Consider the following 14,172-nt stretch of genomic DNA (forward strand, 5'->3'; position numbering starts at 1 on the left):
CTTTATTTTGGCACATTAGGGCTATTCTGCACGAAACATCAGCTTTGATATTTATTAAATCTCTCTCTGTGTTTATTTTTGTTTTCACAAATGACATAAAAATGGTTAAACAATTAGATTATCACTATCAATCCAAGTGCATCATAAATGGTTTCTCTTAGACACAGACTGATCATTATAAGGAGCCACAAACAGGCTATTAATAACTTAATGTTCTATGCTTTCAATATCTTGTGTCTACCCATCACTGATATGGCGACCAAAGCACATTTCACAAGCTTCAATGTTGTTCCACACCTTAAATTCATGTGGCATGTCTCTGCCTCACTTGGTGATTTAAAGAGTTGTATAAAAACTTAGATATAACAAATCGTTTGCTTATTTTATATCAGTAAGTGGTGCCCTCGTCTGGGGAGTAATAATTAATTGCTAAATGATTGATTTTAAATAATTCCTGTAATAGTTATGATGATTTGCCTGATGAAAATGATATAATTTTGGGTTTGGATGATGTGCAGATATGGTAAACTTTGAGGCTGAATTGCTTCCATTATGGTTTTACAGTAGCTGGCAATAGCATGGGGCGCTTTCAAGTTCTGTCTTAAATGTCTGGCGACAGTTTTGTGTTGGGTGCATTGTTCCAATTGAGTCAGCTCTCAAGCTGTATCGGTTGGGACACCTGATGGGAATAGAACGCCTGGGGTTTGAAGTTTGGAGAAATTGGTAGATTATCATGGACAATGTAGCCATTGAATACAAATTGCCTGGCTGGGAAATTCCTCCTAGACTCCAGTCTAATTTGCATCAAGTTTTTTAGATATTGCCATTATGTTGCCACACAGCTCAATGTATTATACCAGACTGCAGGTACATCAAAAAAATTAGAATATCATGAAAAATGTCAATATTTTTGTCACTCGTTTCAGAAAGTGAAATCCATATATTATATAGATTCATTACAAAGAGTGAAATATTTCAAGCAATTATTTCTTGAATTTTTGATGATAATGGCTAAAAGATAATGAAAACACAAAATTCAGTGTCCCAGAAAGTTAGAATATTACAAAAGATCAATAAAAAAGGATATTTTAAACATAAAATGTCAGGCTTCTGGCCCAACAATGCAGATGACCTGAAGGCCGCTATCAAGCAACATGGGCTCCATTGCCACAAGCTGAATGCCTCCATGACACGCCACATTGTTGCAGTCATTCATGCAAAAGAAGGCCAAACCAAGTATTGAGTGACTAGAAATGAACATACTTTTCAGAAGCTTGACATTTCTGTTTAAAATATCATTTTTTTGTTGATTTTATGTAATCTTCAAATTTTCTGAGACATTGAATTTGGGGTTTTCATTATCCGTTAGCCATAATCATCAAAATGTTGAGAAATAAATGCTAGAAATATTTCACTCTATTTGTAATGAATCTATATAATAAAAGGGTTTCACTTTCTGAAATGATTGACAAAACATATTGACCTTTTTCATGATATTCAAACATTTTTTTGAGAAGCACCTGTATATGTAAACTTATGCCGATCTTATCATTTGTCCCAAATTTGCACCTAAATTTAATTTTACAACAAAAAATAAACAACAAATACAGTTTAATAAAGTTCAATAAAAAAAGCAAATTCTCTTTCAGGAAACATGTATTTACCAACAATAAACTATACTGATAGTGTAAATGTATTTTTAGTGACCTATATCTAAAAAAATATTAAATAGCAGAAAAAGAAGTCTGACATCAATTAATGATGTAAAATATTTTATTATTTTTTTGTAAATGTAAATTTAGTTCCTCAAATACCAAACCCTATATCGCTCTGTGTACTTCAAAAAAGCTTCCGTTTCAAAACAATTTAGACTACTATACAGAGCAAAAGAAAAAAAAAAAAACACTAGGAAATTGATGTATTTTACAAGACAAGGAAAATATCCATGAAACAATTTTGTTACAGCTGTTCATTGAGAAAAAAATATATACAACTGACTCTTTTGAAAAAATTCATGCCCAGTACAATACAAAGTCTAAACTGTCCATTTTTCGACGTGAAATTGTGCACACAAAAACTCTCAAATCTGAAACAACAAGGCATGTGAAACGTGAAAAACAGTTTTTGGCTACAAAATGAATAGCGTTCTCTTAACAGATGCTCCACTTCAATCAATAAAACTAATACAAGCATATGTTTCATATCTACATATTTTTCAGAGAATTACAGCCCACCCCATCCCCACTCATAATGTCTTTAACAAGCATGAGACGTATCATTCTGAGAACGTTCCTGATGCTCAAATGTCACTTGTTTATCACATCCACACGATACCCTTCAGAAAAAACAAGCGACCTCTGCTTATGCCTGTTTACTTAACGCACGTGAATTAATATTCGGTTTGTGAGGTTTGAAGTTCATTTCACAGTTATCCTACATCTATATTCCAACCTGATTTACTAAAATGAAACTTATTTTTAATTCTCTGGCAAATGTGATCGTCTGTAACATAAAATGAAATGAAAAACCAAGCAATAATGTAGAAAGCACAAAGTCACTACAATACCACATTCTAAGCACAGAGAAAATACTTTTCTTGTGAATTACTGAAATTACCTTTGTAATTCTGTACAATATCATAATTACACATGTCCTCTGAAAGGGGTATCATGGTGTGTCTTTGTTAAATAATTTTGAGGAAAAGAAAGAAGAAAAAGCCAAACAAAACAAGCACATCTAAAATATCTAAACAACATGAATAAGATAGTGAATAAGGTAGTATTTGGTCAATCATTCCCATATTTCTCTATATTTACACATTATTTACAGATGTAACAGAACCGCAAACTGCGTGCAAGAATCGCAGTCGGGTTTCCTTTTCGTCGGCATTAAAACCGCTTTTAAAAATAGGCCCATTCATTCACTCACACAGCAATAAATACAAAACAACTTTATTTTCTTACACTAAACAATGAGAGATATCTAGGTTAAAACTGACTCATGGAATCAAGTATTTTTGAGATTTTTTCTAAGTTCATTTTCTTTTGTATTTCTCTTTTTCTTTTTTAGTGCAACATATTTTTCCCTTTTGCGGAAGTCAATTCCGTACATTCTCCATTCAGTGATGTTCTACATTGATTTCTACGGTACAGTCTCTACTGATCGCATCGTACAGATGGGTCTGCCCCCTTCTTCCACCTATAAGGCATTGCCCGGCACAGTGCTCCCCCTCTCGCTCTCTTTCTTCATTCGCTGGTGAAATCTGTTCCAAGTGACACACGCATTCGTACAAACCTAAATTCTCTCACACGCGCACACAAACACACCTCATGGCACATGCACATGACGGAAACCTTTTCCTTTCAAGTCAAGAAAACGTTAAGAATGGCTCTAACACAATGCTGTATTCTCGCGTTGTGTTTTTCCTCTCGGTTTTGCACGTTAGAAAAAGATCGTCCACCGAAACCACTTCCTGTGTTAGCTTTTTTCCGACCGATTTCGGAGCTCGCTTTTCCTACGGAAAATTGGCACCATGTTGTGGGATGGAGTTCTTGTTTTGATTGAACGTTCAGTTTATCCATTTGTGGCAGTTGGCGGCTCCACAGTGACATGGGATCTTGCTCTGATCTTCAACCATGGCGAGCTTGTAATCATAGCAGAGCTGAAACACAAAAACCATTCAAAGACAGTTAAAAGCCACAAGCAGACACTTACTGTAGGAGCGAATTACTAAATGGCAGTGTCACTTATGAACATTGTGAATGCAAAAACTTAAAGGGACAGTTCACCCCAAAATAAAAATTCTGCCATCATTTACTCAAACTGAGCTTCAAATCTGTATAAATGTCATTGTTCAGATGGACACAGAGAAAGATATTTGGAAAAATTCTTGTAACAAAACATTTCTTGGCCACAATTGACTACCATAGTAGGAAATATGACAATGGTAGTCAAAAGTGCCCCAAAACCTTTTGGTTTCCCACATTCTTCAAAATATCTTCTTTTGTGTTAACGGTACAAAGAAATGTATAAGGCATTTTTTCCTACTATGGTTCCAACTAACTTTTCAAAGACCACATTCAGTTGTGTGGATTGCTTATCTGCTGGAAGCTGTGACAACTGCACCATCTAAATAGTGTTTTGTGCAAATTCTGACCATTTGTGGCATGTTTGTGCCGTCACCTAGTTTGCATAATTCCTTGAGTGAAGGGGGTACACATGCAAATAAATGATGCTATTATATGAGTGGGTGCAATTGTTTGTTGGTGAACCCTCCTTACCTCTTCTCCCCTGTCAATCCTGCGAGCTGCGTTGATGATAATCTTGTAGCCCCGCTCAAACGTGACGACCTCAGCCACACAATTTGGTGAACACGAATGATTAATGTACCTACGGGATAAATTATATTTAAATGAATTATGACTTAATTTACACCTTAATCATGTTTTAAAGCGGGGAATAGGGTGACCACCTGTCGGGCTTTGCATTGTACCGCACAGAATTTTCACATCTTGTCCCACACGTCGCATATTGAAAAAATGTCCAGCATTTTCAGTCTTTTTTGTTTTTAGTCGTTACATTAAGAAACACGTTCTTTAACCCGAAACACACAAGAGATGCTTGTTTGCTGTGTACACGAGCTCATAAAAACGCAACTATTTTTTAAAGCCTGACTATTATCCAATGTAAGAGAAGAAGGCAGTGATATCAGTCATCAAGAGGCTGTGACGTCTGTTAGTAGATCGGGAGGCAATCCTCCCATGTCAACTTGCCGATAAAAAGTCACTCTACATTGTACATTTTGTGGCTTTGAAACTGTGTTTAGCCTATAGGTTGCGATTAGCAAATCATGAAATGCATTATTTAACAATAATACATTTTAAAAGAGAAACTCTTTTTCATTATCTGTTTGTTCTTTATTCCTTTAGTTTTCTCTTTTTTGAGGAGATCATCTAAGTGTACAACATGATAACTCTGCGTCTGGTCTGTGCTCAAAATTTAAACAGACAGTGAACCTTAAATTGAAATCGCCATTAAATGTTTTATGTTATATAACATTTTATCTATGCCTTAATTATGTTGTAGATGGAATGGACTAAATAACAAATTATTTATATAAGCTAAAAATGATATAAAAATGTTATCATCACAGTTGTGCGTTACTTTTCAACGGTGTCCCACAAAAAACGATTACCTGTCCCACATTTGGTTTGTTGGGCGGTGGACACAATACTGGGGAATCATCTGTTGATTATAACAAAGTAACTTTGCACTCTAGAGAATTAAAGTGAAAGCTTTGTGCTAAAGCAAAAGCTAATATCGACAGGGATTTTGAGAGTTTGCTCCGACATCTGAAAGGATTGCATTAACAAGTAAGACGTCACTATCCTGATTTATTTTTAAAAGTTTTGGTTTCATGTAGTCAAAACAAAAGCGGCTGATATTGTATGTATTCAGATGACATGTTTCAGATATATTACTTGTAGGAAGTAAGGTAGTTGGTATTTTCCCTATTATTATTGTTTTTGTCTACATAAGGCACAACGCTATATCAAACGCTACAATAGATTCTATTTTAGTGATGTTTTTAAACGTTTCGCGTTGTATCTGGTGTAGACACGGTCACATGTTACTGTCGTTGATGTACAGATGTGCTCTGATGCGGTGTGAGCAGTCAGTCATTTAGCACAGAGCCCGGATTCATCCGCGCAGAGCAGCAGTGCCAAAGCACAACCCACGTAAAGAAAATAACACATAACTGACATTTTATTTTTCAAACTGAGATGGCGACAAAGAGGACAAAGTTAAGAACTGCAGCTTTAATCTATTATAAATTGAACAGAAATTCAAACAGTTCAATTAAAAAAGTAATATTGAAAAAACATTCAGAAATTCACAATAAGACAGAAGTTATACTACCCATGATGCATTGTCAAGTTCACATCTGAAAGCTTATGTGACAACTCAAGTTTATTTCTTACCTCGCAGGGCTTCCAGAGCGGGTTGCATCGATAACTTGGTCGTTGTTGATGCGGAACATGTAAGCTTGCCGGTTCTGTAAAATAAATCCACTCAGATTCAGACAAATGAACTTTAACAGTGTATCACGGTAACATTATTCCTTGTATTAAAGCCTTGAGTTTACCATAGCCTTGTACAGCAGCTCCTTCCTCATGGCCACCTCAGTTCGCAGAACATCCCCCAAGTATTCAATCACCATGGTCTGTTTCTCAATGTCACGTGCCGCGAACAGTCCAAGACCCTGGGGACACATGCAGTATTTCACATGCATCAATACTCAAGACTACAGTCCTCACACACAAAGCAACACAAAAACTTTGTAGATACGTAAAAATGTTTTTTTAGCCAAGTAACGGTTCTTCTACTGGTAACCCAAAATAATACTGGCTAGACAAACTTTTAACTTGCTAGCTAATGTCATTTACTTGTAGTTTCTATTGTTTGTTATCAGAAATAATCTACAGGGACTCTATTCTTTGGGAAAGTGCACCAGAAGTTATGTTTGAGCCACACATGCACATTAACGTCATGTTGTTGCTTTGAAACCATCTATATTGATAGTCAAACTTCATTAATTTCTTAAAAAGCATATTAAATACTAAAACAAAACATGTAGCACACACATTTAAGACTAAATAATTTTCTTTCATGACTGATGTTCATGAGCTCACCTGGATACGCGAGTGCGCCAGGTAGACATTCGACTTCCACTCGCTGGTCAGCCGACGGTATTGAGATGACTTTGAGTGCACAAAGTGCTTGCTGTGAGATGATCTGCTCTCCATGGCTGTGTTCTGGATGCAGTGAGACGTCCTGCTCCACACAGAGAGGATCTTCACTCTGTTTAAGTGTTCCGAAAAGAAATTTCATTAGCACACTTACCTGCATATGTTCACAAAATCTATTAAAGGGCTCGTCGGATGAAAATCAGACTTTTTCCGTGTTTAAGTGCTGTAATCTGGTCCCCGGTGCATCTACTAACTCAGAAAACGTGAAAAACAAGAACCCAGTAAGTTTGTTTCGGTGTGCCTTTCCCTGCAAGCATGTGGGAAATGGAGCCGTTCAGATTTCGCTCCTGTTGTGATGTAGAGGGAGGCTCTTAATAAAATTTAACCGCCAATTAAGTAAACAATTCCACCCACGGGACCACGCCTATGCGCCTTGGTTGTTTTAACAAGCGACAGCGGTGTACGTGACGCCATGAATAAAGTTTGTGGACATGTAATGAGGTTGGCTGCATAGACGAACACAAGTGTTTGTTTAGAGTCCCAACCACGGAAGAGATGAGACAGAAGTGGATTTGTTTAATTTTTAGCATATCCCTCAGAAACCATAAGTAAAAACCTGCTTGTTTATGCAAATCCCTTCAAGCAGGAGTGCTTTATCAACCTGGGACAGTACAGTAAGTAAGTTTTTCCTCAAGAGGGATTGAGTACAACTGAACGAAACAAAGCTGCCGATGTAAGTAGTATTTATCGACATACGGAATTAAATTGACCGTATATATAGGAGGATAACATAAGCATATGATAGCTAAGGGAGCTAAGTCAGGCACGGGCTAAATGTAACATCCAAAGCCAGTGTTAAACTTACTCTTTCCTTATATGTTATTTGGCAAATGGGCACTTGTAGATTAGCTGTATGTATGTTAGTACATTATGTGCGTTAATATGTTTAGCTGCGGCAAGCTGTAACTATTGATTTGCTAATGAACAGTGGCGAACACTGTGGTTAGTTTAATTTTAAAAGTCTCAAATCATTCGTCCTTGGGCTAAAAAAAATCTGTCACAACAAATAGAGTATACTAGTTACATAGTATAACTTGTGAATGACAAGCACTAAAATTCACGTAATTCCTTTGAGATCTGCATGTGCGCATTCGGTCAATTTTAGGCAAGCACAACGTGAGCACATTACAAGGATGCGCTGTTTGCTTTGATGGATTTTTCCACAGCCATTGAGTGTTTTAAAGCAAAATATGTTACAGACATTTTATGAAGACCCAAACAAATCATGAAAGTACTCATACGATGAGTCCTTTATAATTTCTGCAATATTGCTAAAATCTTTTTATGATAAAAGCAATGACCTCTCATAATGGGGGAAGGTCTGCAACTCTGAACGTGCACTGCCAGATGGATTGATTGACAGCGGCAGCATCAGCATGGAGTTTCGTCCATATCGAAAACGGTATCTTGAGCACGCCTCCACACCTGGCAGCTGAAATACATTGATCATCAGCAGAATTAAAATGAGAAAGATTGATAAGATAACAATAACCAATTAGTCAAAGTTTTTTAAAGTCAAAAAAATAATTTTGTAAAATGCACTGTAAAAAAAACTTTGGTGAGTTCTAATAATTTAGTTATTTTTCGAAATTATATATTAATTAAAAATAATTTTGTTATTTTAGCTTACTAAAATAAAAACTTGTTTTATATCAAATAAATTGTCCTAAAATGCATTGGAAAAACTTAAAATAAGTTTAAGGCAGTAAAACTATAATAATAATAATAACAAAAAAAACAAAATAAAAATTGATTAATCTTATTTAGCAACATAAAAAAACCAAGAGATAATAAAATGACAAAAGCATAAGACAAAATAGTAAACTACATAAAAAAGAAAAAATGTATGAAATTTAAAATATTAATAAAACTATAAAACTACAATGACAAAACTGTAATAACCCTGATGTGTTGAAATAACTAAATTTAAGGGAACAAACATTTTTTGTATATATCAATGTAAAGTGATGCTTATTGAATTATAAAATGTTTTGTTTCCATAAATAAAGTAAATCATTAAAAAATACATCCAAACTTAACAAAAAGAAACGCTTCTCTAAATAGTGATAAAATAGAAATAGCTTAATAGTAAAAAAGGCTGAAAATAACACAACATATAATCGGAAGTTGTAAGCATGAAAAAGAAAAATATATGAAAATTGTGTACCAGCTATGGAAGAACTTGGAAAAGAAAAAAATATGATCGTTGAACAGAGAATTTTTAAACCCACAATAAGACCTCTACTGCACATAATAACACATTTTACTTCACAATTGCATTAAGTGATGTACAGGTTTAGTGTAGTTACCGATTCAGCAATGCGGGTAACGGCTGAGATGGTGAGTCCGAACAAATCCTCTCCCTTTAGATAGACGGGGAAGAGTCTCAGCATGCCCGTCTCTGCCCGCCTCTCTGCCACCGGCCCAAGAACCTTATTCCAGACTCCTACAACACATGAGTGAAAACAAGACTTAGAAACTATGTAGAACAGAAAGATGAAATACATCAATGCAACAATTACATTTATTACACGACTGATTCTGACTGGTATTGTAGATGAAGCTCTACCTTTAGCGGTGGTGTCAGTGAGCACCAGATCTTCATACCCCTGCTCTATGACACGGATACTGAACTCCGGACGTCCCTCATGCTCTTCCACAGAGCAGACGTATCGGCAGCGCTTCTGACCGTGTCTCATGCTCCAGTACAGTCGGCTTGCCTCATAGCCAGGTGGAAAGATGGCTGTAGATGAATGGAACGTGGGCAGCAAGGCCTGTGGTAGCTGACCCATCGTATGAAAAAGCAAACTACCCACGCGGAAGGTGTGGCCACGCTCAGGCTGCTGCACGGCTGCCGCCAGCTGTCGCAGTTCGTCGCGCTGTACGAATACACGGCGGAACACAGAGAAACAGCGCAACTGCTGTTCTAAGTGCAGGCCAGCGGCGGCGCCGGCTCCCCTCGGGCGGTGCTGGTGGCACAGCATCGTCTTGTCCTTAAAAAACGTACAGCCAGCCTGCAGGGCACAAGTGAAGTGGTAGATGTTAAGGCAACGCAGGCGATGGCAGCCGCTTGTTGCGCCTAAACGCTGGCAAAACGCGCACACCACCGTTTGCCCACGCTGCCGCGCCAGCTCCACATTAATCAGCGCACCGGCTTGCGTCTCATAGACCTCAGAGGACCATAGAGCACAGTTGAGGTGCACCCAGGTGTCCAAGTCAAGATTCAAGAGCCTGGCGGGACCGTCTGTCAGCCCATCGCCCACCTGCTGGCAGAAACAGCAGCGACGGTAATCTCTGATGGTAGAGCAAGGCCGCAAGGATGAGTTCAGTTGTCGCAAGAACTCTTCCATCTCAGATTCAGATGTTTGAGCTGTTGATTTCGGCATCACAATCTGTACCGTCCATTTTCGCCAACGTAACCCTTTCCAACGCTTGCCGTGATGCCACGGTTTGTCTTCAGTGAGGTTAAGCGATCGTGGTTTTAGCTTGACCGTCACTTTGAAATGGCTTTCAGATATACTTTCAGGTTTGGATTCGGTCTTGATCGCATGTGTTGGCTCGGTAGGGTTATAAACTGTGCGAATGAAGGACGGCTTAGGGTGGAGTTGTCCCAGGCAGTGAACATCAAGTGAGGACATGTTGTTGTTGTATTGATGCTGGACTTTGGAAGGACTCTGTTTCAAGGCGCTCTCAGAAAGCAGAGCAACAGATGTCTGAAACATATGTGCACAACATTTATCAAGCATAATCAACGACAATACAACCGTCAAACAAAGCAGTTTGAGTGTGAGTTATTGTGACAGAAAACAAACCTTGGGTTCTGTATTTCCGTTGGATTGTGAGGATGATGAGTGAAGAATGAGACAGCTATGACTACAGAACACCAAACTCCCATCTGAACTTAACTGGGACTGCTTTGAGAAACCAGAGGATGACAAAGTTGTAAGTGAAACATTTTACGAAGTCAGAGATGATTTGAGTGGTATTTGAAAAGTGGAAGCACCTAAAACAATTCTTATTAAAGGCTGGATAACATGCTAAGTCATGCATTCTGATTTCTTTACACCGTTGAACGTGCTGGCTTCTCATGCTTTACATGGTCACCTTCAAACGAGTTGAACGTATGACGTAGTATTTCTGTGCTTGATACACTCCCCCAGCACTCCAACTTGTTTCGGAAAGTTTTTTATATGTCTGGATTCCTGTTTCGTAACAGGGATCCTATTCCTTTTATTGGGCAATAAAACCCAATTACGACGAGCGCAATCACAAGAGTAATCAAGCTTTAGCTGCAGGCCCACAGCACAGCCAATCTTGATGCGGCACAGCCAATCTTGATAAGCGGTTCTTCCTATCGCACATCGATGGGGGCGTGGAAAAAGATTTACTAGTTGACCATGTTAAGCATGAGAAGCCAGCACGATCAACAGTGTAAAGAATTCAGAATGCATGACATAGCATCTTACCAGATCTTTAATATGAGATTGGAAGAAACTGCGTGTTTTATCCCAGCTTTAAAGATTTGTGTTGCAAAAAATTGCTAGAAAATTGGACAAGCACAGTTTTATTTCTAGTGTTGATGACACTTATTTAAATCAGAAAATGTATTAAATTGTATAGATCATATTTCATTTGGAAATATTACATTTCCTATTGATTTTTTAATGTAGTAATAACAAATGCATATTCATACCTGTGCTTTGCCATGCTCAACTTTGGCTGCTTTCCTCACGCCGTTACCCAGAACAACCACTTTACAGTGTCCACACCATTGGTGCTTTGGCCCTGGGCTGCCCCGCCCACTTTTATACTGCCCTCTACCATCAACAGGACCTGAAAGAGACCACCAGCTGTCAATAAAGACAACCTTTCCCTCCTACTATCTCTAAATTAGCATAAAAACAGCAGTTACACAACTATCATTGAGAGACGAGTCATTTTCCTGTGACGAATGAAGCGTAACACTTTGAATCGGATTCATTAAGTGAATATCTGACACAGACTTCAATAAGATTGAGTTCAGGCCAAGATCACGGCTGGGTTTAAGTAGCTTCTCCGATCGTTCGTAAAATCAATAGTGATTTTCTGTCTGCACCTGAGCCAGACATAGATATACTACTGCAAAGTTAACTGATGGACAAACAATTAGATCTCGATCGCCAGACTATAGTGTTAGATTGACTGGAAACAGATTAAATCTAACTGAAATGTCAGAATCAAGTTAGATCAACATCTTCAGAATATATTTTATAGCAATGCATGATATTAAATAGAAATGAGTGATATAATAATACTTTGTGTACTATATTAAAATATACAAAAAAAATAACATAATTCAAATATCTTTGATAAGAGCAAAAGCATACTCTTCTTCAGACACAATTATTATGCCAGCCATTTTTTAAGTATCATAATTTTAGTGATATTTAAACATATGTTATATTTTGTGCAGCTGTAATATTTCGTTACATAGTATACATACTATTTTGTTAACCCTAAAATCCATCGTAATGCAGTGTAAAATTCAAAATACACGAAAACAAAATCAACATGGACAGTCTACTTTTACTTCACAGTTATCGTAGCCAAAAGTAATGTGATAACAACAACATCTGTTTAAATGTAAAAAAATAACTAATAATGCTATTAGTCAAGTTCATCTTGATTTTGCTAATTTTGCTAAATTGTCTCCTTCTTGGTCAACGAATCACATTTAATATTAAAAGAATACTAAATTGGTGCCAAATTATTTAGTATATTATCATATGTGTAGAATTAACACAATATCTATAATCATGTTTTTTAATATCATGCATATCATCAATGAAACCCATAATATATGTATTCTCTGTTTAACACTGGATTTTTTGACGGTACATTCTTTTCAAACATTTTTCACAACTGTCAAACGCGGCTGTGACAGTTGCTGTACTTTTGACAACGTGGCAAAACATTCACAAGTAGCGATTGCTCACTTTTGTTATAGTTCTGCTGAAGCTGATGTTGTTTAGGTCCCAGGCGTGTGAGTCCTGGTCCATTAGGCTGTTGAAGAGCAGAAGCTGGGCATTTTGGCTCCACAGAGGTCTTGATGGCACCCATGTTCCCCGGCCCACTGCTGACTTCATAACTGCTGGGAATCTTGACACGGATTAGGTCTGCAATGGCCGCTACCACATCAGTGATGTTCTGAACAAGCAAAATGAAGATTACACATGAAAATCAAATGCATTCTCTTTCTGTATCTCTGCAGTGGCATATGAAGTGATTCAGATTCCTGTTATAGTAAAAATTCACCTCAGCAGCAGCTGGCTTTAGTGTGATGGCAATGGATACCAGCCCAGTGTTGGAACCATTCTGCATCGATCCGAATGAAGAGCCGAAGAACATAGATGAAGGCTCCGTCTTGACCTCTCGTAACCTAATCTCTGAACCTTACATCAAAAGAGCGATCAACATCTTGAAATCTAAACCTCTGTGGCAAGCAACTGTGCACAAAATATTAGTATTGTAATCTAAAAAAAGGGGTTAGTTACCTATGCCTCTAAATACAGGAAACATTGGGATTACAGGAGACACAGCTGGAGAAGGAGGTTCTTCTTTGACCAATGACAGATCAGGATAGCGACTGATCTCCATGCCAACAACACTCTCCGGGGAGGATGAGGGGACAAAGCTGTCTGGGGTGTCTCGGCCCTCACAGTGTTCCTGGCTCCTGTGTGTAAGACATTCAATAGATTTTTTCATTTTCATATTTGTGTAAACAAAAATTGTATGACTCTATTCCTACAGCCATACCTAATGCATTCTTTATTAATATTTTCCACATTTTATAACAAGAGTCAACAAAACCGTGGACTAACACAATGGTAAATATAAGAATTATGTCAGCATCTGATAACATTTTTATTTAATACAGGCTCTTATTTACTACATTTTTATACATTATTTAGTCCAAGTCATCTTTTCATAATTAGTTTTTTTTCCATTGAAAATATAACTATATTTTAGTCTACAAAAGTGATTACAAACATTTAAAAAACAATTTTTTAAGATCATGACAAACATTTCAGTCAAGTATTTTAAAGGTTCCGATTGGTCACGTTCATGTAAAGATCTCCACGTGGACTTTGAAACACATAAAACCTCATCTGGCAATGTAATCTCGCCTGTCTAACTGACCTGAGGTCTTCCTGGTTGTTGTGTGGTGGGGTGGGAAGAGAAGCGGGCACATTCACAGTTTTAGGCCCCTGAGCCAGTGCTCGGGCCAGAAGCTCCTCCTCAGCTTTAATCTGCAGCGGTCTGGAAAGCAGCCCTTTAGTGACTGTCAAAACAAACAGCACAACCACCATCAGCGGCGTAATAT

At 37.6% G+C, this 14,172-nt stretch overlaps 1 protein-coding gene across 8 annotated transcripts in view; it reads right to left on the minus strand.

Annotated features, from left to right (window-relative positions):
* Nucleotides 1-1,755: 1,755 nt before the first annotated feature.
* Nucleotides 1,756-14,172, minus strand: part of kmt2cb (lysine (K)-specific methyltransferase 2Cb) — a 90,313-nt gene continuing 77,896 nt past the window's right edge. For 7 of the 8 annotated variants that reach the window (XM_056744351.1, XM_056744352.1, XM_056744348.1 and 4 more), the window contains 14 exons: nt 13,989-14,130; nt 13,343-13,521; nt 13,104-13,240; nt 12,785-12,995; nt 11,503-11,642; nt 10,622-10,723; nt 9,379-10,522; nt 9,119-9,255; nt 8,111-8,241; nt 6,693-6,861; nt 6,146-6,262; nt 5,982-6,055; nt 4,281-4,389; nt 1,756-3,661 (listed from right to left, as the gene is read on the minus strand). In XM_056744351.1, coding sequence (XP_056600329.1) covers nt 3,569-3,661; nt 4,281-4,389; nt 5,982-6,055; nt 6,146-6,262; nt 6,693-6,861; nt 8,111-8,241; nt 9,119-9,255; nt 9,379-10,522; nt 10,622-10,723; nt 11,503-11,642; nt 12,785-12,995; nt 13,104-13,240; nt 13,343-13,521; nt 13,989-14,130 — 2,885 coding nt within the window. In that variant the 3' untranslated portion in view covers nt 1,756-3,568. The remainder of the gene's footprint in view (nt 3,662-4,280; nt 4,390-5,981; nt 6,056-6,145; nt 6,263-6,692; nt 6,862-8,110; nt 8,242-9,118; nt 9,256-9,378; nt 10,523-10,621; nt 10,724-11,502; nt 11,643-12,784; nt 12,996-13,103; nt 13,241-13,342; nt 13,522-13,988; nt 14,131-14,172) is intronic. The other variant, XM_056744347.1, reaches the window with a different exon arrangement.

Source organism: Triplophysa dalaica, chromosome 3, assembly GCF_015846415.1.
Source record: "Triplophysa dalaica isolate WHDGS20190420 chromosome 3, ASM1584641v1, whole genome shotgun sequence".
NCBI classification, from domain to species: Eukaryota; Metazoa; Chordata; class Actinopteri; order Cypriniformes; family Nemacheilidae; genus Triplophysa; species Triplophysa dalaica.